The following is a 21,590-nucleotide window of genomic DNA, read 5'->3' as shown; positions in this document are numbered from 1 at the left end:
AGCTGCGCGCCCGTGCATGCGCCTTGTGGCCCAACAACGCACCCATCCGCCACATGTCGGTCCCCGCATCCTCCCAGGCGGTAAGTCCGACGTGAGCTGTAGCTTATACCACCCCAGCCCTACTATTGCATATGGCCGAGACGCTTCGCGACCCGTCCGGCCCGACGCCGACCCCTTGACGTATACGTACTGTATACCTAGGTAACCTATGTACTAGAGTATGTACCTATGTACCTACCTACTACTTTACACTCATTCCCCTTCTCCCTCCTCCTCCTCCTCCTCTCCACCACCCTCGCTACTACTACTACCATCACCAGCACCTCCCTTGTCTTCTTCACCCTGCGACTGCTGTTGCTGCTGCTGCTGCGGGGGCGGGATCAACGCTGCGCCCAAGCTCGGACTGGGACTCGCGCTCGAGATGCCCAGCGGGCTGGGGCTCGTGCCCGTCAACGTCATGTTGGGCGGCAGGCCCAGAGTCGGGATGCTCGACTCTAGCACGGGCGTTGAGCGCGGGCTCGGGCTGGCGTTGTGGCTGGCCTTTTTGCTGCGTTCCGCCTCTTCGGCGTAGAACTGCCGCAACGCCCGCTCATCCAGGCATAGCGCCTCCATATCGTCCTTGATCTGCTCTGCCGTCTTGAACGATCGGTCCGTCCCGATCCGAGTCTGCTGGTGTCCTCCTGGTTGCGACGTCGGCGCCGGCCCTGACGACACCAATGATGCGTTGACAACAGCGTCCGGCACCGGCCGAAACATCGGCGACGCGAACGGCGACCGCATGTTTTGCGTCGGGTTGTGAAGCCCGTATATGGGGGTCGGTTCGCGCCGCTGCTCGCGCTCCCATGCGCCCATACTTTCCGTCGTTGCTTTGTCAAACTTGACTGAATCCCTTGCCAACCCAACCCCGAACGCACCTCGACTGTTACAAAGCCTATTGGCGAGCAGCAAGAACTCGCCTTCGTGGGTTATTTGGGCAAGCAGAACGCCGGTTTTGTGGATGAATTGGGTGTAACGGTAGTCGGGTCGGCCCCAGGAATACGTCACATCTACGTCTGCCGGGAAACATGAAGCTGCTTCCATATCCAGCACGAAGCCAAGCTTCTTCAGAATTGCTTTATGATAAGCAAATTTATCTGCTTGTTTTGAAGGACCAAATGATGTGCCGTCGAAAAACTGCGCGCCTTGAGCTGGCGGGGCCTTCGGAGGAGGCACAACAGGGCGGACCATGTAAGGGGATCGGAATGGGTGAGAGTGACCGATGTCTGAGGCTTCTGCGATCGGTAGCTCAACGAGACGAAGCCCATATTTTTCAACATTGGACGCCCAAGTGTTGATGGCATCTTCGATGAGCTTTGCGGTCACGTTCATCCAGTCGATGCGGATGTGGTAGCAGTTGTCTGGATTGTGCAGCCGGTCGTAGTGAAGATTTATAATCTCAGGTCTGTACGACCTCTTGCGCACATCGACGTCAATTCGCATGACGTTGCTGAGAGAGGCCCTCTTCTTTGGAGACCCCGATTTCGTAGGAGTCTTCTCGCCCGAGTCTGTCGAGGAGTCTGAAGTGCTCGGACGCGACTTTCCACGAGACGAAGCGATAGAGGCAGACCTTGTCGGCTCGACCACTGGCGTGGATGGGACAGACTTGTCCGAACGACGAGCGCTAAAATTCATCCAGCTACTGGATGCATTTGAGCGAGGCAGGCGGTACTCGGATGCAATGTGGTAGAAGAAGTTACCATCACGGAAATGATGCTTCTTCTGCACGTGCTGGAACAACCCCTTTCTCATCAGCTCGTTACCTAATTCCACTGCTTGCTCGCGCGTCTCGACGTCCTTGAAGTTCTTTATGAGCCAGGTTGTCAGATCAAAGCCAACGAAGCAGCTTAAATGGAGACGCAAATGCCATCTTCGATCCGTCATCTGAATGCCTTTCTCGCCTTGCAAGTCTTGTGCCAGCTTATTCAAGTCGTAATTGGAACGCAAGTAGGACTCTGTTGTTTCTGCAAACAGCCCTGTCGGGTATGCGTAAGCATCTGCTGCTCCCTCTGCCAGAAGTGTGCCATCCGGGCCCGCTGCAATAACTGCTGATGGATCCCGTGTCTGGTACTCGATGGCAAGAGGGTTAGTGTCCTTGCGTCTTTGCGTTGTAGGCTCGAATTGACGTTCTTCTGGAGGTACATAGCGGTACCTTTGCCAAACTTGCGTAAGCTTTCGTATCCCTTCCAGTCGAATTTCTTCGTCTGAATCCTCAGGAAGCATGTCCAAACGGCGTCGCGGGTTTGGTGGTATATCGACTGGGATGAGCACGAAGCGTGCCCGCCAGAATCGGAGAGTATCTGAGAAGTCCTGCTCATAGCCAGCGAGGTAGCTGTCTATAAAGTTCCAGTTGAATTCTCCTCGTCGAGGCTTTAGCGGTATTTCCTGGATGGCGTAGCCATCATCCAAGGCCGTTCTGATCAGCGGCTTGTAGATGAACGGAGGCTGTACGTTACTTGTCGATGACAATGTCGCTGTAGGTTTGCGGTTGAACCTCTTGACTTCAACCTCACCCCCACTGACGCATACCAGCTGATGGATCGTATTACCAACGCACATAAAAACCGAGGACCCATCCTTTGCCATGAAGTCTTTTGCAAAAACATTGGCAAGCTCGCGTTCTGGTTTCCCAACCACGTCCGCTACGGCGGGCCCGACGACAATCTGGAACCCATGAGAGAGACGAAAGGCTATTAGTTCTCTGATGAGATTCTCTCGGCTTTTCGGCGCAGCTGCCATTTCGTCATCTTCGTTTTGAATAATGCGATATGGGTTTTCATTGTACTCCGTAGCGAGCTGCTCTGCTGTCGGGAAATAATCATTGGTTAGCGGTACAGCTGCTGGAGAACAAAGCGATTTCCATTTCATGGAAGTCGCCCTGATTGGATACGGGAAAACATGATGCCAGCGGCGAAATTGTTCGGCTATGGTGAGATGATTCTTCTTTGGATTGCATGGATTAACGAGTACCATCCAGGGTGCTAGTGCACTTGTTGGCGACAGAGTACGAGGGATTTCTTGCCTATCACCACTGGATGAGAGGTTTATCTTCGGTCCGACTTGGTCCAGTAACCCCCTTGAACCAGCAAGAAGGAAAAGGGATCCCGGATCTTTGTTGTGCGATGTGGATATTCCTTTGTCTTCGGTCCTGTCTTTCGGGGTTCCTGCGGATCCAACATGCATACTAGAACGTGTTGCATCATGTATAGACGATTGCCTAGACCTCGATTGGATTTCGATTGGCTGAGAGGGTCTCTTGGCACTTTGCGCTTCGTCTAATGTTACCGAAAGGCCACTGTGTTGAGATGGCTTGCGAGTCAGAGCAGCTGGAGCAACCTTGCCTGTTGAGACTTCTATACTTGGCGCAGCCTTCGAAGGCCCGAAACCGAAGGCCGTGAAACTGATATGCCTAGACAGCCATTTTCCGGCTTTCGGCGTGGCACTTGAGTTTGTAGACCGCGGGTTAGTGGATTCTTCTACTTGTTTTGACCTGCCACGGTCAACTGTCTCCGGTAGCTGTAGAAGATTCGGGTTCGATGAGGGCTTCGCTCGAGGGCTCAAAGATGAGTCGGGATCGACAGTCGTGTGTGGCAAGCCTTCTGGGCTGGTTCCCGCAGCGTCTTTGTTGTAAGACGTATGGGTCGGACTGAATGTACCTGTTCTGAAATGTGGTTCCTCTGGTTCAAAATCTGGAGGACTTCGTCTATGCTCTGGTGCATGCCTCGAGCCGACGCTGAGTTTTTGTCCGAGCGCCTTCATGGCTGTTCCACGCCTATCTTTTGAGGTATCCTGGAGGTCGCCGGTAGAGTCTTTGGTTCTCAGCATCAGCGGAGATTTAGGCGGCCTAGCCGAGCTACCTAGTGATTCTATGTGGCTGTTGAAAGATGCAGAGAGCAGAGAGTCACTGGGCGCATTGCGAGCTCGGTTCGTACGCAGTGCCCTTCTTGCTTCCAGCTCTTTTTGTTGACGAATTTGCCGGGCTTCGCCTTCAGCCTTTTGCCTCTGGGGCAAGGGTTTGAAGACGTGGTCGTCATAAGTATCCATCCAAGCTCTTTGGAGTGATGTTTGGCCAGTATCATGTGCGTGAGGCCGAGGAGCATGTGATCGGAAATTCTTTGGGGACGCATTGGCTGAAGTAAGGAAAGGCTGTTTGCTGTGGTATGGCTCTACCATTGGATCCTCCCGTGACGCCAAAAGAGACCAAGGGTACATCGGACTCTCTTGTAGATAGGGCAACGCTATGTTGCTCATCTCATTTTCCATCACTCCCATCATTTGAAGCTCGTACATGCGGCATCTCAACTGGAACCCCTTCTTCTTTCTTTGAATTTTCGGACGTGAGCCATCGCCTTTCTTGCTGTTGGTGATTTCAAAGATTTCGTCCGCAGTACCGGTCCAGAACGAGATGTCCAACCAATATGGCATAGCATAGCTCCAATCTCCCGGTTGTGGTTCCGCTGTGTCAAAGGGGTGGTGGTGATGATGGTGGTGACTTTGATACTTTGCCGGAGATGCTGCTAGCGAGGCAACACTACGCTGTTTTGGGTTCTTTAGAGGGCCAAAGTTGGGATAGTTTTGGCGCGGAGTGCTCTCATCGAGGGGATCAACAACGTCTGAATCTTCGGTTTCCTCATCCACTTTGGGAGGCATGTGTAGCTTGGATTCCGTATCCCTGGCCAGGCGAGGATTTCTGTATTTGAACAGGGGAACAGAGTGCAAAGGCATTGGCTGCAATGATACAAGATCAATGCCTATGCCACTCCCAAGCAACGTCTCAGTCGTTAACTTGAGCATGCTATAGTCAACTTCAAAAAGCCCAGTCCCGGGTGTGATGATGATAGCGGATATTCCCGTCCTGACAAGGTCCCGGTCAATGTAGTCTTTGGAATATTGCATGGCTGCAAGATTGATGGCCTCTAGGATGTTACCTTTGACCGCAGTGGTAGGTGTTCCAGCAATGACATACTCCGGATGGTCTTCGTTGCCATCATCAATCCCCAAACCTGGCGATTTGTGCCTCGTCTCCGGATAAGGGACGATGCATACATCGCGAAGAAAAGCACGGAACTCTTTCTTGAGCTGATAGAGAATGTTGATCCAGTCGCAACTTGCCATCTCGCTAACCACAACTTTATAAAAGTCTCTAGTTCCCTTTCTGTCATTGTCGGGGTCAGCGTCGAACGGTGCACCGTTCGCTTCACTGTCCAAGGGTAAAACATTTCTGTCGTAATGCATTCTGGTGAATAGGATGATGGTCACGAGGTGCTTCACATCAAGCCTCATCCACCTCTTGAATAGGTCCGGTAAAAAGCCATTGATGACTTTGTTGAACATGATCTCGCCCGTACCTTCCGTGTCAAAGTTCCACATCTCCTTGGACATTTGGATGAACAGAACAAAGCGAGCCGATTCACTACGAAATATTGGTTTTGTGACTGGCGAAAAATAGCCCGAGTGGGTGGGTTGGCCATCAACAAAGACATTTTTGATTGTTGCTTTAATCGTCCCCATAAAAAGCAGTTTCTGGCCTCTGTAGACTGTTTTACCACTCATCTCAGAAATGGCAAATCTCCACATGTCGGCACGTGAGAGGTATTCGTCACGGAAGCTGATTTCGACATGCGATGCAGAGTAGACCTCATCTTCCGCAGGAGATAGGACGACTTGCATGCGATTTCGGAAGCCAAATGCACGGGATATGGTGTCTGATACAGACACCTGCAGTTGTGGGTATTTTGCGCGAAGTTCTTGGCTCAACGACTTCGCAACGAAGATGTATGTCTTTTGAGAGTCCACATCCCGAGCGCCATGTGTTCTATGGCCATTTTCGTCAAAGGTCAAGGTTGCTGAGCCGGTGCGGTTTTTGCGTGAAGTGGTGCCTGTTGAGGTGGTCCTATGTGCCGTATCTAACCTGATCCGGCGGCTGCCCTCTCGGGATGAAGATCGCGTGTCGCCATGAAAGTCCCGTACTGAAGTACTCTGCTTCAGAGGGATAATCTTTACGAGCGACCCAGAAGTGATTCCAAGTTCGGGGAATTTGTCGATGTTGATGACAGCCTCCTCACGGGAAAGGCTCTCATCGTGAGTCCACAAAGTGCAAATCTTCTGCACGATCGGGGTCGTGGAACTGCCTGCCTTCGACATGGCGGCCTCAGCCTGGTTGCATTACTCGAGTGTCAAGGGAAAGTAGGCCAACGGCGCGTCGCCGTTGCAAGTCAGGACGATGCGCTGCCGTACCCGAGGCTATTGCATTGAACAACTTTGGCAACTGTACACCAAAGATGTGTTAGGGGTATGAGATAACAGGCGCAAGGAAGCGGCTCATACACACACGATGGTGCGAGTCTCAGGGAGCCAGCAGGTTGATGAAGTCCACCGATTGCCGATTGTCTTCGCCGAAGCTCCCCAAACGGGTCCGTGCATGTTCCGCTCCGCTCTTTGCTCGCCAAGACGTCTGCCCCTCCCATTCTCCGTCCGGCTTCCCACGATTTTTTGTTCCCTCCGCAAGAATGGCATGGATTGGAAGCGACATTGGTCAGCACTGGTTGTCAGGTTATCAATGCTACTCCGTACGCTGCGCTGCGACAGCCTACCTATGCATTTGTCAACTTCGGTCAGCGAATGGCCGAATTCAACGACGGATTTGTCAATGCGCGACCGCAGACCCCGCGCTTTCGTCATCCACTCCCATGGAAGAGCTCATAGGTACCTATCTCATATAAATTTATACCGCCACCTACCTGCCAACAACAACAATTTACCTTGAGCACTCAAGCCTTCCACTCCTAGTTTATGAGTTCGATTCTCGCCCGTACCCGGTTAATTGGCAACCATCTATTCGCACCAAGAGCACCGTTGATCTCACGAACATTTATCGCAAGCATGGCAGTGAGTTTGCGCCGCAGCGTCGCATCAATGCCCACTAGCTAAAACGAGACGCGCAGACCGAGGGCCAGGACAAGAAGAACATTCTCAATTGGGTCGACCCGAAGGACAAGACCGGCGAGTTCAAGCGCCAGACCTCCGTCTTCCGGAACTTCATCTCGCGGAAGCCCGGCGCAGAATTCCCGCCTGAGAAGGGCAGATACCACCTCTATGTCTCATATGCATGCCCATGGGCGCACCGCACGCTGATTGTCCGGAAGCTGAAGGGGCTGGAAGACTTCATTGGGTTCACGTCGGTGCACTGGCATATGGGCGAGAAGGGTAAGCACCTCGCGCAAAGGAGAAGAAGAAGAAAACATGCTGACGCAAGACCGTGCCAGGCTGGCGTTTTGCGACACCAGACGAGAACCTACCAGGCGAGAACTCCGGTCCTGATCCCCACCACCCGGAGTACACGCACCTGCAGGACATCTACTACGAGAATGACAAGGACTACAATGGGCGCTTCACAGTACCGACGCTGTACGACACAAAGCAGAGGCGGATCGTGAGCAATGAAAGCAGCGAGATCATCCGCATGCTCTACTACGAGTTTGACGACCTGCTGCCCGAGCCCTACAAGTCCATTGATCTGTTCCCGGAGGCGCTGCGCGAGAAGATTGAAGCTACCAACGACTGGACGTACAACGACATCAACAACGGCGTATACAAGAGCGGTTTCGCGACGTAAGCACCCCCACTCTCCCCGCCCTCAAGCACCCCACTAACCATCTCGCAGCACGCAAGAAGCGTACGAGAAAAACGTAACGACGCTATTCAAAGCGCTCGACCGCGCCGAGGAGCACCTCGCCTCCTCGCCCGGTCCCTACTACTTCGGCGACAAGATCACCGAAGCCGACGTCCGCCTCTACACGACCATCATCCGCTTCGACCCCGTCTACGTCCAGCACTTCAAGACCAACCTCAAGGACATCCGCTCCGGCTACCCGGCCCTGCATAAGTGGGTGCGCAAGCTCTACTGGGACGTCCCGGCGTTCCACGACACGACACAGTTCGACCATATCAAGAAGCACTACACCAAGAGCCATAAGCAGATCAACCCCTTCAACATCACTCCCTTAGGCCCGGTCCCGCATATCTTGCCCAAGGATGAAGAGGTCAATGCTGCGAATGCGCTGTTGAGGACCACGAACGAGCCGTCTGTCTAAACTTGCTTTGGGGAAGGAAGGCGTAATATGTAGTTGTATATAATGTTCAGGTCTCAATAATTTGCTTGCCCTTTTGGCTATTCATATGCACATTCCTAGACCCTCTGTCACTTTAGCTCTGCTATACGTACCCAGTACTTCGTAGACAGTAATATACAGATTTAACTTTCTGCTTAGATGGTGCTTGGTGGCTATGCTTTAACAAGCAGTAATAGGAAAGCACGAGAGTACGTACTGTCCGGAGTTCAAGCTTTCTAACCAACCTCGACTGTACCTGTATACTTTATTTATTACTACCAAGGCTATCATGAACAAATGCAAGGAAAAAAGACTGGTATCCCCCCAAACCAAACACCAAGCACATGCATGCAAACACGCACAACAAATTACCAAAGCCCAACCTAGCCCCAAAAACCCAAGCCCAAGTCCAAACCCAAAATCAACCCCAAAAACCAAACACAAAACTTTTCTTCCGTCCCCTAAGCCATCGTATTCCGCTTATGAGCCTCCTCAACCGCCGACTCCCAACTCGTCCTATGAATAAACCAGCCCTCAATCCCCGCAACCAAACCCAGCGCCAGGGCCGGACCGGCCCAAAGGCCAAACAAGCCCCATCCAAGACCGAAGCCGGTGCCGAAAGAAATCGGCATAGCGACGACGTAGTAAGCGAAGAGGTTGACGTAGCCGCCGATTTCCTGGCGGCCGAGGCCGCGCAGAATGCCGTTGCAGCAGGCAGCGAGGGCGTCGAAGAGCTGGAACGCCGCGCACAGGGGCAGCACGGCTGCGACGACGTCGACGACGTCCGCGTCGTTGGTGAAGAGCTGCGGGATGTAGTTGCGTAGGCTGGACAGGAGCGTCACGTTTAGCAGGCCGATGAAGACGGAGGCTACGAGTGCGACTTTGGCGGCTGTCTTTGCGGGCCGCGAGAGCGTCGCCCCGATTAGGTTGGCGATGCGCGTGCTTGCGGCTATCGAGACCGGGAACGGGATTTGGAATGTTATGGCCGTTAGCGTGGAGAGGACGCTTTGCGCCGCTAGGTGCGTCGTGCTGATCCAGCTGGCGGAGAGGGTCAGGATCTCGAAGGCGAGGAACTCGGCGAGGACCATGACGAGTCCGGGGAGTGCGAGCCGGATCATCGGTCCCCAGTTGCTAAAGGCGCGGCGCTCGAAGCCGCCCCAGCATTGCCGGCCGTCAATTAGGTACACGTAGAGGAAGAGGCAGAGTGGGAGCATGTTTTCCGTTACGGCGACGGCGATGGGCGCGCCGATGAAACCCCATTTGAAGCGCTGTGGGTGAGGTGTTAGTGGGTTGTTTTAGAAGGGTGGGTATGGTGGGGACAGGGGAGGTCATACCCAGACGAACAGCCAGTTCATGAGCGCGTTCAGCGGCGCGCAGACTAGCAGAACGTATGTCGTTGCTGAAAAGAGACCCTGTGCCTGCACATATCTCTTTCCACTTTCAAAGGCAGCATATCCTGGAGCGCCGAATAGGATAACCTTCAGGTATAGACCAGCCAGCTTTGCCGTCTCTTTTTCGGGGACGATAGCTTCCAGAATCTGTGTGCCGGCAAGCCATATAGCAGCAATAGGAATAGTAATAACCCACAGGAAGTACACCATGCGCTGAAGCTGCAAGCCAACGAGCGTCTTCCTGCCTGAGCCATATGCCTGCGCGCACAGCGTGTCCAGACTTGTCGCCAGGCCCTGGTAGACCGAGTATCCGGTAATGTTGGCCGTCATACTGGCCAAGCTAACCGCACCCAGCTCTATCTTTCCAATATGTCCAACAGTGAAGATACTCGCGACCGTCAAGCTGTACTGCAGCAAGAACGTGAGGATCAGCGGGCTCGAGTACCTGGTCAGCACCTTTGCCTCTCGGCGCCAGCTCGTCTGGATCTTGCCTGCCGCGACTGCCTCCTCCCATCTCTTGTTTATGTTTTCCGGTGTGTCTTGTCCACCATAGGGCTGAGTCGAGTCGCCAAGCAAGGACGTCTCTTCCGTAGCATCGCCACCAATGGCAGGTTCTTGGTCCCGTGCCGCGCGCCGCAGTCCAGGCATGGAGAGTTGCGCGCTAAGGCTCTTGAAGGACCGCGAACCGCTGTGCGCGCGGGCACGCGGGTGCTTCGGCGGAATGATGTTGTTGTCGCGGAGCAGACTGCGCTCTTCAACCCTCGCGGCATCTCTGTCCCTCTTTGTCAAGTATTGGTGCTCTGGGACGCTCAGGCTCTGGACGACGGCGGCGCGCGGGCCCGTGGCATACACGCTGGGCCGGCGGTAGCCTTCGGCGAGCGTGTATTCGGAGGGCAGGGCGACATTCTCGGAGTCTAGGTCTTCGTCGCTAGTGGCGGAGTCGTAGGGGTCGTCTTCGAGGTCGCGCGCAATGGCGGCTTCTGCGATGGGCGAAGAGGGGCCAAAGGAGCTTCGGTGTGACCTGTATGACGTGCCCAACTGGTGTTCAGCCGAGGACGGGTTTGCGAAGGGCGCCATTGCGTCAGATGTCCCCGGCTTCGCTTGCAATTGAGCGAGCGGATCGAGAATTGCAGGGTGGTGGTTTTTGGAGAGATTGACGGTCAGCCACGAAGGGGGAAGAGTCAGTCAGGTCATGGAGGACAAGGACTTGGGGTAACGCTGTGCGCGGACATGATCGCGGCTTTGCCGAATCATTATGGCGATTACGGGCTAGCTAAGGGAACACTGGGAAGTGGAGTCACCGTGTGGACTAAAAAGAAATCTGACGTTCACAGACAGGGATCATCCTTTGTAACACAGGGCCCCCAAACGGGAATGCGCACGCGAGAGCCATGGTTCTCCGTTGCCCGCAGCGCTCCTGGCAGCTGCGGCGGATGTAACTATTTGCAATTTTTGGTGTGAAACAATCACACAGAGGTGATAGTGCTAGCATTAACTATCGCTAGGTATTCAAGCGGCTCCTTGGGCGGACCCTCTTTAACCCGCTACCTGACAGGGTTCACTATGCACTATCCGCGGCGCATTTGCTGCTCATGTCAACACCGCAAGATGCGGTCCGCCTCGCCTCCCGAACCACCCTGCAAGCTCGACCTCGCGTTATGCGCCCGTATATGGAACATCTTGCGAGAAGCCTCGTTTGCACACTATCCTCGCGAAGGCACGCGATCGGGGAACCGCTTCTGGAGCCGCAGAAACACCTCATCGCATGACGGCCGTCTCGTTGTCGATTGCCGACAATGCGGACGCCGCTGGAGGGAACCTCGGCTGCCAACATTATTTCCGTGATCTACTCAACAACAGTTTGTGGTTGAGACGCAGCATGTTCCGAGATCAAATTGCCCACCCAGACTTCGCCTTGGCTGACTTTTGGGGTTTTGGAACTGACTGCTTGTTGGGGATAGGGATGTCGCCTGGTTTCACCGGGGTATCGTCGTTGATGTGGAGAGCCGTCATCCCTTGAAGCGCAGCTTCTGTGAGTGGTTGACCGGTTGACTCTTCAGGGACATCGTCCTTTTGAGCCCCGGTGTCCTCCTCGTCGTCCACCTCCTCATCGGCATCTTCGTTGTCATCTTCCGACCCTTCACCTTCCTCCTCGTCTTCAGCCTGCTCAACATCGCCCTCTGCATCGCCGTCTACGCCGACCTCCTTCATGTATGCTTCTAGCTCCTTGGCCATCTTCCTGCTGAAACCGGAGGCCTCCACCTCGACATCTAGACGCTTTGCGCCTGCAGCTTCTCCAACTATTTTGGTCGCATCAGCGAAGAATGGTCCTTCTTCATCACTGACGAAGTAGAAGCGGCGCTCGAAGAAACGCTTAATGCAAGCAACATCTCGATCGAAGTAATATTCCGCATTGGGGTGTTGAATAGAAACCATCTGCGGGAAATCGATCAAGACAGGATGGAGAGTGATTTTCGGTTCACTGTCGCCCTCTGCAGTGCTTGTTTTTTCTTCCACTAGGATGTTGAACTCGTTGAAATCACCGTGGATAAGACCGAACTTCGCCAGACGAATAATGGTGTTCATGAGCTGCTCGTATAGGCTTGCCGGGTCCGGAACACTGCCAATCTGCCTCATAGGAAAGGCATCTACCAAGCTCATGACAATGGTGTGTCTGCTCTGCGCAATCGGCTCTGGGACGACGAATCCATTATCTCTCAGAGCCGTCATGAACGCGTATTCTTTAAGCGCGGCCAAGCGCGACATGTACATCCATGATCCAGAAGAGCGGTTCCGCAGATAGTCCCGATTGGCCTTGACGGTGCGGAAAGAGATGCGACCCAGGCGGTGGATTTTAAGCACTCTCTGAACTCCGCTGGGAGCAGCGACGACGTAGATGTCGGATTCTTTGCCCACACCAATTTGGTTGCCCACGCTGAAAACATTGTCCTGCTTGCGATGCGTGTTCAAGGCCAGGTAGTCGAGGCCACCGTAGGTTAGGCGGTAACCGTCGTACTTTGCGTTCTTGACTTTTGCGATCAGACCGACTTTGGCGAGGTTGGAGATGCATTTGTGAACGCCGGTGCCGCCACGGAGCCCAGAGATGTTGGCGATCAAGGGAGTAGGAACGACCTCATGGTTCTTGCTGCCCATCTCTACCTGTGCGCATCTCATCAGCCGTTAGCCAAGAGGGTTGCTGACCAGGTCTGCAAGACATACTGCCGTGAGGACGCGCCAGTCCTCAGCGGTGAGATAACGAATGGCCTTGGTGTCGAGCTTCATTGTGTCTGAGCAAGCCTAAGAAACTGCCACAAAAATACTCTCCTTGAGACTTTGCGGTGGTCGCATCGCAGGTAGGTTGGGAACTTTTCGAATCGCGCCAAGAGAACGTCAGCCCTCTGTCGCTGACTAACGATGAGAGCTTCACGGACGCGCCTCAAGCAACCGACAGCTACCTACCTATCGCTGCAACCCACCACCTCGCATTTCCCCCCAACCCATCCCTCGCCACGTCTCATCCGGACCGCGCCACATCATAGTCCGGAGCTTTCACTGCGCGCCGCATCCCTGACCTCGCCCCAATAGCCACGAATCACTGATCCATCTCCGACATGGCGAAAGAGGACGAGAAGCCCACCTCCGTCGACAAGGGCAAGGGCAAGGCCGTTGAAGAGAAGCCAAAGGAGCCGAAGAGGGACAAAGATGGCAAGATAATCAAAGAAGATGAGAAGCTTGACCTGCCCCCAGGTTAGTATGGCCACCGGGACGCCGGGCGGCGTTGTAGCTTTTGCATCATACTAGCGGTTCAGGCGTCGCTGACATAGTCTCAGAGGAGCTGAGCGAGGAGGACCAGCAACTTAAGAGTGAACTGGACATGCTTGTCGAGCGGATACAGGTGCGGCGGACTGTTTGCCTCCACTCGCCGTCCCAGCTGACCTTTCCCCGCTAGGAGTCCGACACCAGCCTATACAAGCCTGCGCTGGAGGCGATCAAGAATTTCATCAAGACTTCGACGTCCTCTATGACGGCTGTGCCAAAGCCGCTCAAATTCCTCCGCCCGCACTACGAGCAGCTCGAGAAGACCTACGAATCATGGCCCGAAGGAGAAGACAAGGTACGGAGCTTGGTAGGGTTTAAGTTGTGAGTGCTAACATCGGAGTTAGGTTTCTTTCGCGGACATGATGTCAGTGCTCGGAATGACCTACTCGGACGAAGACCGCCACGATTGTCTAAAGTACCGGTTACTCTCGCCCTCGAAGGACCTTGGATCATGGGGCCACGAATACATGCGCCACCTTGCTCTCGAGATCGGACAGGAGTTCCAGAACAGACTGAACGATGACAAGCCTGCGGACGACTTGACCGACCTTGCGCTGACCCTCGTGCCGTTCTTCCTGAAGCACAACGCGGAGGCCGATGTTGTGGATATTCTCAGCGAGTTGGAGATGATTGAGCAGATTGTAGAGTACCTCGACGAGAATACCTTCTCAAGAGTGGCACTTTACATGGTCAGGTAAGATGACGCGGATAACGGTCCTGGAAGACGGCTACTAATTGTGCGTAGCATGGTCCCTCTTCTCACTTATCCCGACAACGACCGCTTCCTCCGCACCGCCTACAAGATCTACAGTCAATACAAGCAGTACACCCCAGCGGTAGTAATCGCAATCCGCCTGAACGACAAGGATCTGATCCAGGAAGCCTTTGATGCCACCGAGGACAAGTCGATCAAGAAGCAGATGGCATTCCTTATCGCGCGGCAGCGGGTTGTCATTGATTTGCCGGAAGACGAGGAGGATGGCGAGCTGGCGGAGTGTCTCAGCAACACCAGGCTCGCCGACTACTTCAAGCACCTCGGCAAGGAGCTGAATGTTCTGGATCCCAAGACGCCCGATGACATCTACAAGACTCACCTGGAGAGCAGTCGGACAGCTGGCTTGACGAACACCGATTCCGCCAGGCACAACCTCGCGAGCGCATTTGTCAACGCATTTGTCAATGCTGGTTTCGGCCAGGATAAGATGATGCTGGTTGATGAGGACAAGAACAGCTGGGTCTGGAGAACCAAGGACGAGGGTATGCTGTCCACGGCCGCGTCTCTGGGTCTGTTGATGCAGTGGGATACCGAGGGTGGTCTGGACAAGATTGACCGTTACACTTACTTGGAGGAAGACCAAATCAAGGCTGGTGCCATGCTGGCTAGCGGTATCGTCAACTCTGGTGTAAGAAGCGACGCTGACCCCGCCATGGCTCTCCTGGGCGACACGGACAACTTGGAGAACAAGAGCGTACAGATTCGGGTTGCCTCCATCATGGGTCTGGGCCTGGCGTACGCAGGATCGAACAAGGAAGAACTCCTTGATCTCCTCCTGCCAATCGTTGGTGACACTTCTCTTGACATGCAGCTTTCCGCCATGGCCGCTTTGGCGCTTGGTATGATCTTCGTGGGATCTGCGCAGAGCGATGTCAGTGAAGCCATCATCCAGACTTTCCTTGATGAGGACCGGACGAAGCAGCTGAAGGACAAGTGGACAAGGTTCATGGCATTGGGTCTTGCGTTGCTGTTCTTTGGCCAGCAGGAGGAGGTTGATGTCATCCTTGAGACGCTGAAGGCCATCGACCACCCCATGTCGAAGCCCACCTCCGTTCTGGCCGAGGTCTGCGCTTGGGCAGGCACTGGCGCGGTGCTGAAGATCCAGCAACTCCTCCACATTTGCAACGAGCACTTTGAGGAGGAGAACGAGGACAAGAAGGGCGATGAGCTTCTGCAAGCCTATGCCGTCATTGGTATCAGTTTGGTGGCCATGGGCGAGGAGGTCGGACAAGAGATGGTCCTGCGTAACTTTGGCCACTTGATGCACTACGGCGAGGCCAACATCCGCAAGGCCGTGCCGCTGGCCATGGGTCTCATTTCCCCCAGCAACCCGCAGATGAAGGTCTACGACACGCTGTCGAGATACAGCCACGACAACGACAATGATGTCGCCATTAACGCCATCTTCGCCATGGGCCTTCTAGGCGCAGGCACTAACAACGCACGTTTGGCTCAGCTACTGCGCCAGCTGGCTTCGTACTACAGCCGCGACCCCAACGCACTGTTCATGGTGCGCATCGCACAAGGTCTTTTGCATATGGGCAAGGGCACAGTCTCGGTCAACCCTTTCCACACGGACCGGCAAGTGCTGTCGCGGGTGGCGGCGGCAGGTCTGCTTACGGTGCTCGTGTCGCTGATCGACGCGAAGCAATTCGTGCTGGCCGACAGCCATTACCTGTTGTACTTTATGGTGGCGGCGATGCAGCCGCGATTCCTGATCACATTGGACGAGGAGCTGAAGCCGGTGACGGTGAACGTGCGCGTGGGTCAGGCAGTCGACGTGGTGGGCCAGGCTGGAAGGCCGAAGACCATCACGGGCTGGCAGACGCAGAGCACGCCGGTGCTGTTGGCGTATGGCGAGCGCGCCGAGCTCGAGGACGAGCAGTACATCAGCCTGGCCAGCACGCTGGAGGGCATCGTCATCTTAAGAAAGGTACGTACAGTTTACTCCTCACATTTATATCCCGCTGTATCCTGGATTGCCGCTAACGCATCTTCTCTGCATACAGAACCCGGAGTGGGAGGAGGACCAGAAATAGGAGTAATGCGTCGTCGTCGAGGGGTTAGTCCTGGGCGCTTGCGATATGGTGGGTGCGGTCATAGAGTTTGGGGGTTATGGCCCGCCAAGGCGAGGCCGCGGTTTGCCATGCTATTCTATGCTGTCTGTACAAAATAGAAGCATCCTGCACGACTCATGGTGCTACTATTTTTGATTGCTGCTTTTCCATGCTGTTGCCATGTACTCGGGACGATTTATCGCATTTGAGGCCGGGATAGGGGTGGATGTTTTCATCCGGGTAGCTTTTATGAAACTGACAGGTGGGCTATCTGCTTGTCTGCGTGTTTGTGTTTTTCCCGCGCTGTGTGTCCAATCAAAATGAATTCTACTGCTACTGCTTGTCAGTCTTCTTATACCGTGAGCGACCTGTATCAGAACCATATCAACAAGGCCATACCAGATCAGTGCAGTCCTTGGCCGATGACGTATTAGGCTATTAAAAAATGGAGTCAGTGAGTTCGCCATCAGAAGGAAGAATTATAAAAGCATCAGCACACAACATCGAAAAAGTTCTTAGCAAAAGGACTAATGACAAGTCACGACAGGAGGTTTAAAAAAAAAGGTGGTAGAGGAAGAGTTGACGGGGTTGACCTACCGTAAGAAGAACCAATATTGGCGTTAAAGAAAGCTCTGAACCAAGAGAATGGGTCGCGCTGTTGGAATGTATTAACTAGATATGCTGACGAACATATATAGACAGTGGTGGTGGTGAGTACCGCTGATGTGACATAGTGAGCGTTGTGGTTTGGGTAACGACTCTCTGTTTATAATGTTGTTAGTACGCATACGTAGACTATGTACTGGAGAAGCTAGCTTAAAACCGCCGTAAACGCTCCTATAGGCATGGCATTTGCCTTGGTGATATTGCTCTATCTCATCGCGGTATAACGTGCAAAAGCAGGTATATGTTATAATGCTACTGTACATCTATATGTACAATCATTCATTGTGGTCGAAAGATTCGCGTGGTTTTAGCAGTTGATCCATAGGTTATAAACAAGGGGAATACTCATGCCCGTCATAAGGTTGTCAGGCAAAGCAGTGGCGGAGAATTGGGCAAGTTAGGGTGTATGATTCACGGTCCACAGCAAGTAGGCGTGGGATTTGAATATAGCGTGAGGTTTTGGATGCGACTGCTTAGAATGAGAGCATGGAGGAGAGGAGAGCAATCATTGAGTGCGGGGGTCGAATGGTATGATACCAGAGTTTTAATTAACGTATGTAGCTCTGGGACGCAAAGCGGGCAACAGCTCCAGTAAAAACGCTAAAAACCGCACCGAAAGAGAAATCCGTACTATCAAGCAGCTGAAGTGGTGAAGGGGGAGAGGGGGGCAACATAGCTTAAGGCCAATCCTTCAGTGACGACAGCAACATCACGTACTCAAATATAGATAAAAAAGCAGGACTATAAGTCTTAAAATTAAAGGAATAAAAATAAAATCCGCAGTTATAAATGGGCTTTCATATTTTCTAGACGAATTGGGCGTAGTTGGAGAGTATTATATATAGCTATACTACTGGATAGAATAGGGCGTTCATCCCTGTTGGTTTTTAATAGGGATGAACCTGCGTAGTGAAATTAGAGAGGGCGCTAGGTCTTTTATTATCACTTCCCTATAACCCTATCCGCTCCGATTACTATCACCTGCTCTATTTCCTACTACTTGTTTCACTATAAATTTGCTGCTATCTGCATCACTAACTTGTTATTATTTACTTCACTTACCAACTGCCATTACCCTCACTGATCGATACCCTCAAGCACGCCTGTGTATTGCCGCATAGCACATTACCGCATGCAACACTACCTACCTATCACCACTAAGCACCAACACCCCCACCACACCAGCACAGCACAACCACGCACGCAAACAACCCACAAACGCGCTCGATTCAGGATATCTACATACGTACAGTACAACACACAAACGCGGCAGGACAACGCGCTCTCGCACCCAACCCAACCCAACTGACTACTCGTTCAAAACAAAACAACCTCCACCTCCTTCCCAAGACACGCACACACAACTGACCCGTCCCTCCCTTCCTTGCCTGCCTTCTCGATCGTAGGTTCTGTCGCTGCCTTGGCCCTTGTTGGAGGCTTCGACGTCATTACTGCTGCGCACACCCGTCTACTTGCGGAGGGTAGGTAGGTAGGTACTGCCGGCGGCGGTAGGGGTTGTTGTGATGGAGATAATGCCAGTGCCAGTCGTGGTGGTAGTGTGGCTGTGTCGTATTGTAGCACAGCCACATATCGCACCGACCCCGGCCCCTCCCCAGCACTCCCCCTCTAACCCCTTCACCGCAACCCACACCCCTACCCCCTACACTACTCGAACCCGCCCCTCCCCTTCGTATCCTCCAGCACCATGAGCGGCGGCTCCTCCTCCCTGCTCCGCATCGGACTAAGCGCGTTCTCGCCCAACTGCGCAAACGGCGCCGGCCCACCGCCCATCAAGCTGCGGCGGTGCGGCCTCCCGCCACCCATAGGCGTGACGTCGAGGGTCTCGCTGACCTCGTCGACGGGCTCCAGGGTCGGGTGCGCCGCCGCAGCGGCCGAGGCACCAGGAGGCGCGGTAGCAGCGGAAGAAGGAGCCGCAGCCATGGAGGCCGAAGGCGGCAAGTCGTCCGTGTCGGCGTCGGCGTCGGCGTCGCCGTACCCTTGTGCTGCCAGCCGCGTCGCTAGCACGCTCTGCCGCAGCTCGATCAGGAAGCGCCGCATGCCCTGGAAGTCGATGGAGCGCGGCCGCCGCGGGTCGAGGAGAAAGTCCTTGTGCTCCTCGATTTCGTCGATGGGGCCGCGCGCCGACGAACTTTCGCCGTCGTCCTCGCCGGCGCCAGCGCGCGTCCCGTACAGCGCTGCTGACTCGTCTAGGCATTTCTCTGCCTGCACGCTCTTCTCCATCCGTACCCAGGCGTCTGCTGCTAGCACTGCCCAGAGCCCCGCCTTGCGCCGCCGGACGCCCCATTGCATCGTGCCGATGCCCTGGATGCTGGCGTAGCATGCGCCCATGCGCTCTGTGAAGAGGGCGTGTCCGATGGGGCCCACGAGCCGTAGTTCCAGGATGCGCGCCGCCCAGCGCGCCGCATCTTCCGAGGCCGAGGAGCCACGGAGTTTGAGTAGCTCGAGACCGAGCGCTAGCGTGCGTAGCGCGTGGTATGGCGACGCACACCGGCTGATGTACGAATAGCTGGCGGTTTCGAGCATCTGGTCAAGGTTCTCGGAACGTGTTTTCGACGACACGTGCGTCGGCGTCATAAGTGTGGCTATGACTGTCATTTCGTTGGCTCCAGCGTAGTATTTCCACGCCTTATCGTTATTAAAGTCACTACGCAGGATTTCGTACGTGCTGCTCGCGAGCCGGTAGTCGCGCAGCATAAATGCATAGTCGGCCAGCTTGCGCATGATGGCCTCAGGCGTATCCGGCCGGTAGAAGCCTTGAAGTGAGTCGTAGTTGCTCCCGGAACCGCCTTGGAGAGCGCCCGAGTGGCGCGATGATGTGCCGAACCCTGTCCAGCGCTTTGATAGAGACATGAAGCGTCCGCTAATGCCTCGTCGGCGTGATGCCACCTGCTCATTCCATGTGACGGTGAGGCGTTCCATCGTGGGAACGACGGACTGCGTGACGAGCTCGCGGATGAAAGTGCGCAACGCCGTGGCATCGGATTCGAACAGACACGGCGTCGGGTCCTCGACGTCCTCCAGGTTTTCTGCATGGTCAGACATGGCGCCGTACCTCGTGGATATGAGACACTTACCTCGTTTCTGGATCTCTGCTAGCTCCTCGGATGCAGAGAGCCAATCGCACATGGGCAGTCGGACGGCATCATCATCCGAAGACACACATTGAGTGCTCCTCAACCGCAACAAATGACAATGTAAACCAAAATGCCGCTTCATCTGCTCGTACAACGCCGTAGATTTGGCAATGTCGTCATGATCCTCGTCGTGCACAAGCACGTAATATCGTAAATAATCGTTATTGACCCACTGCGGTAATCTTTGCTCCCCTTGATTCGTGCCTCCGTACAGCCTGCGCAATTCTTCTATCGGCGACGGGCTGCGCGAACTGATGGCAATAACGCACGCCACCGGATGTGAGAAGGTTTCGTGGGGTGTCATGGGTAGCCCGGAAAGTAATCGGCGAAGATAAAGTCTGTAAAATGGGGATGACGAGTTTGCCATTTCTCCACTGGCTCTTTTAGAGTTGAAATAGTCCGTGACGGTGTTTCCCAACTGCATCTCTGCGTACAACAGATGCTTGTCAACAGCATCTTCTATCGCACCGACGTCACCGCCAACCCGGGCGAAGGTCTGCGACGGCACTCCCGGGGCCCGTTTTTCATTGACGCTACCTGGCCTCGTGTCGGAGCTCTGCCTTGGAGTGAACGGGCGCACTCCAAGGCCATCTTTCAAACCGACAAAGCGGATGCCAAAGTCGTCCCAGCTCCTGCTTGCGCCAACGCTGTCCCGGATGGTAACCTTACCTTGCACCAGCTCGCCATACGGTCGGAGCAGCTCCAAGAAGCCTCCAGGGAAACCCTTCAGCCTGCACATTTCTTCCGTGTCGGCCGATGCCAGCACCGCAACGTGGGGGACAAACGAGCGGAGTATGAGGATTCTCGACTCGTCGCTGCCGCCGCCGGCAAAGTGCGGCGAGCGGGGAGAAGAGGTGCCATTGCGTGGAGGCGGCGAGAAGACGGAACCGGCAACGAGGGGTGCAGTGGGCGTGGCAGTGCCGGAGGTGGGACTAGAGGGCCGGAGGGTGGAGGTGGAGGCGAAGAGGGAGGAGAGAGTGGCGTTGGAGCGGCGATATGGCAGGCTGGATATAGAGGAGGTTATGGACGAGGCGGGCGACGACGAGCGCTGGGGCAGGATGGTCGACGAGTCTACAGGATCGGAATGGCGGTGGTGCGTGTGCAGGGTCGCGTCATCTTCGAAAGGCGACATGGGAGCTTTCTGCTGCCCAATGTGGATGCTGTGGCCTCGTGCGGGGCGCGTTGCAGCGCATGGATTGCCGGAGCCAAGGAGTCGCGAGCAGGAGATCTGGGGTAAATGGATGTGTTGCGTCGCGGCAGATGGCGGCGCCCGATCGACGCGCAACTGCATCCATCCTCGCTCGCCCGTGGTTGAGCCGGCCGCCGCCTTGGATCTTTTGTCTGCTGCATGCACTGCACAACCAACCCACTGCACTTACCTATTCCCACGGCTCCGTGTATGACCTTGACCAGGCTCTCTCTGCTCCAGCGCGTCGGACACCTGTCTCTCCAGCGCCTTGAGCCTCGTCTCGTTCCCCAGCTCGCACGCTGCATGTCCGCCAGAAGACCATCACCACAAACAGAAGAGCGCTGTTCAAAGAGACGCAGAGTCGCGTCGCCCTTCAACCCGCTGGTCGACC

At 54.7% G+C, this 21,590-nt stretch overlaps 6 protein-coding genes across 6 annotated transcripts; 2 read left to right on the top strand and 4 right to left on the bottom strand.

The window, feature by feature from the left end:
• Positions 1 to 11: 11 nt before the first annotated feature.
• Positions 12 to 6,551, bottom strand: K452DRAFT_163184 (uncharacterized protein). Its single transcript, XM_033535694.1, has 2 exons — positions 6,364 to 6,551; positions 12 to 6,304 (listed from the first exon to the last, which is right to left on the bottom strand). Exon 2 carries the CDS (start codon positions 6,178 to 6,180, stop codon positions 253 to 255), a length of 5,928 nt encoding a protein of 1,975 aa, XP_033399546.1. The 5' UTR covers positions 6,181 to 6,304; positions 6,364 to 6,551; the 3' UTR covers positions 12 to 252.
• A 367-nt stretch (positions 6,552 to 6,918) lies between these two features.
• On the top strand, positions 6,919 to 8,129 carry K452DRAFT_296806 (uncharacterized protein; the record flags this gene model as incomplete). Its single annotated transcript, XM_033541951.1, has 4 exons — positions 6,919 to 6,924; positions 6,981 to 7,242; positions 7,302 to 7,647; positions 7,700 to 8,129. 4 exons carry the CDS (start codon positions 6,919 to 6,921, stop codon positions 8,127 to 8,129), a joined length of 1,044 nt encoding a protein of 347 aa, XP_033399545.1.
• Positions 8,130 to 8,365: 236 nt separating this feature from the next.
• K452DRAFT_357439 (uncharacterized protein) lies at positions 8,366 to 10,791 on the bottom strand. Its single transcript, XM_033546118.1, has 2 exons — positions 9,482 to 10,791; positions 8,366 to 9,415 (listed from the first exon to the last, which is right to left on the bottom strand). The coding sequence occupies exons 1-2, from the start codon at positions 10,613 to 10,615 to the stop codon at positions 8,609 to 8,611; spliced, it is 1,941 nt and encodes a 646-aa protein (XP_033399544.1). The 5' UTR covers positions 10,616 to 10,791; the 3' UTR covers positions 8,366 to 8,608.
• Positions 10,792 to 10,995: 204 nt separating this feature from the next.
• On the bottom strand, positions 10,996 to 12,879 carry K452DRAFT_350232 (uncharacterized protein). The gene is made up of 2 exons (XM_033545642.1): positions 12,758 to 12,879; positions 10,996 to 12,697 (listed from the first exon to the last, which is right to left on the bottom strand). The coding sequence occupies exons 1-2, from the start codon at positions 12,818 to 12,820 to the stop codon at positions 11,429 to 11,431; spliced, it is 1,332 nt and encodes a 443-aa protein (XP_033399543.1). The 5' UTR covers positions 12,821 to 12,879; the 3' UTR covers positions 10,996 to 11,428.
• Positions 12,880 to 13,149: 270 nt separating this feature from the next.
• On the top strand, positions 13,150 to 16,171 carry K452DRAFT_224638 (uncharacterized protein; the record flags this gene model as incomplete). Its single annotated transcript, XM_033536701.1, has 6 exons — positions 13,150 to 13,285; positions 13,363 to 13,433; positions 13,488 to 13,652; positions 13,702 to 14,051; positions 14,103 to 16,065; positions 16,142 to 16,171. 6 exons carry the CDS (start codon positions 13,150 to 13,152, stop codon positions 16,169 to 16,171), a joined length of 2,715 nt encoding a protein of 904 aa, XP_033399542.1.
• A 1,891-nt stretch (positions 16,172 to 18,062) lies between these two features.
• Positions 18,063 to 21,248, bottom strand: K452DRAFT_268256 (uncharacterized protein). The gene is made up of 2 exons (XM_033538880.1): positions 19,951 to 21,248; positions 18,063 to 19,902 (listed from the first exon to the last, which is right to left on the bottom strand). The coding sequence occupies exons 1-2, from the start codon at positions 21,140 to 21,142 to the stop codon at positions 18,521 to 18,523; spliced, it is 2,574 nt and encodes an 857-aa protein (XP_033399541.1). The 5' UTR covers positions 21,143 to 21,248; the 3' UTR covers positions 18,063 to 18,520.
• Positions 21,249 to 21,590: the final 342 nt, after the last annotated feature.

Source organism: Aplosporella prunicola (genome assembly GCF_010093885.1).
Source record: "Aplosporella prunicola CBS 121167 unplaced genomic scaffold K452scaffold_8, whole genome shotgun sequence".
NCBI classification, from domain to species: Eukaryota; Fungi; Ascomycota; class Dothideomycetes; order Botryosphaeriales; family Aplosporellaceae; genus Aplosporella; species Aplosporella prunicola.
The sequence above is the reverse complement of the archived record's forward strand: the minus strand, read 5'-3'. Positions and strand labels throughout refer to the sequence as shown.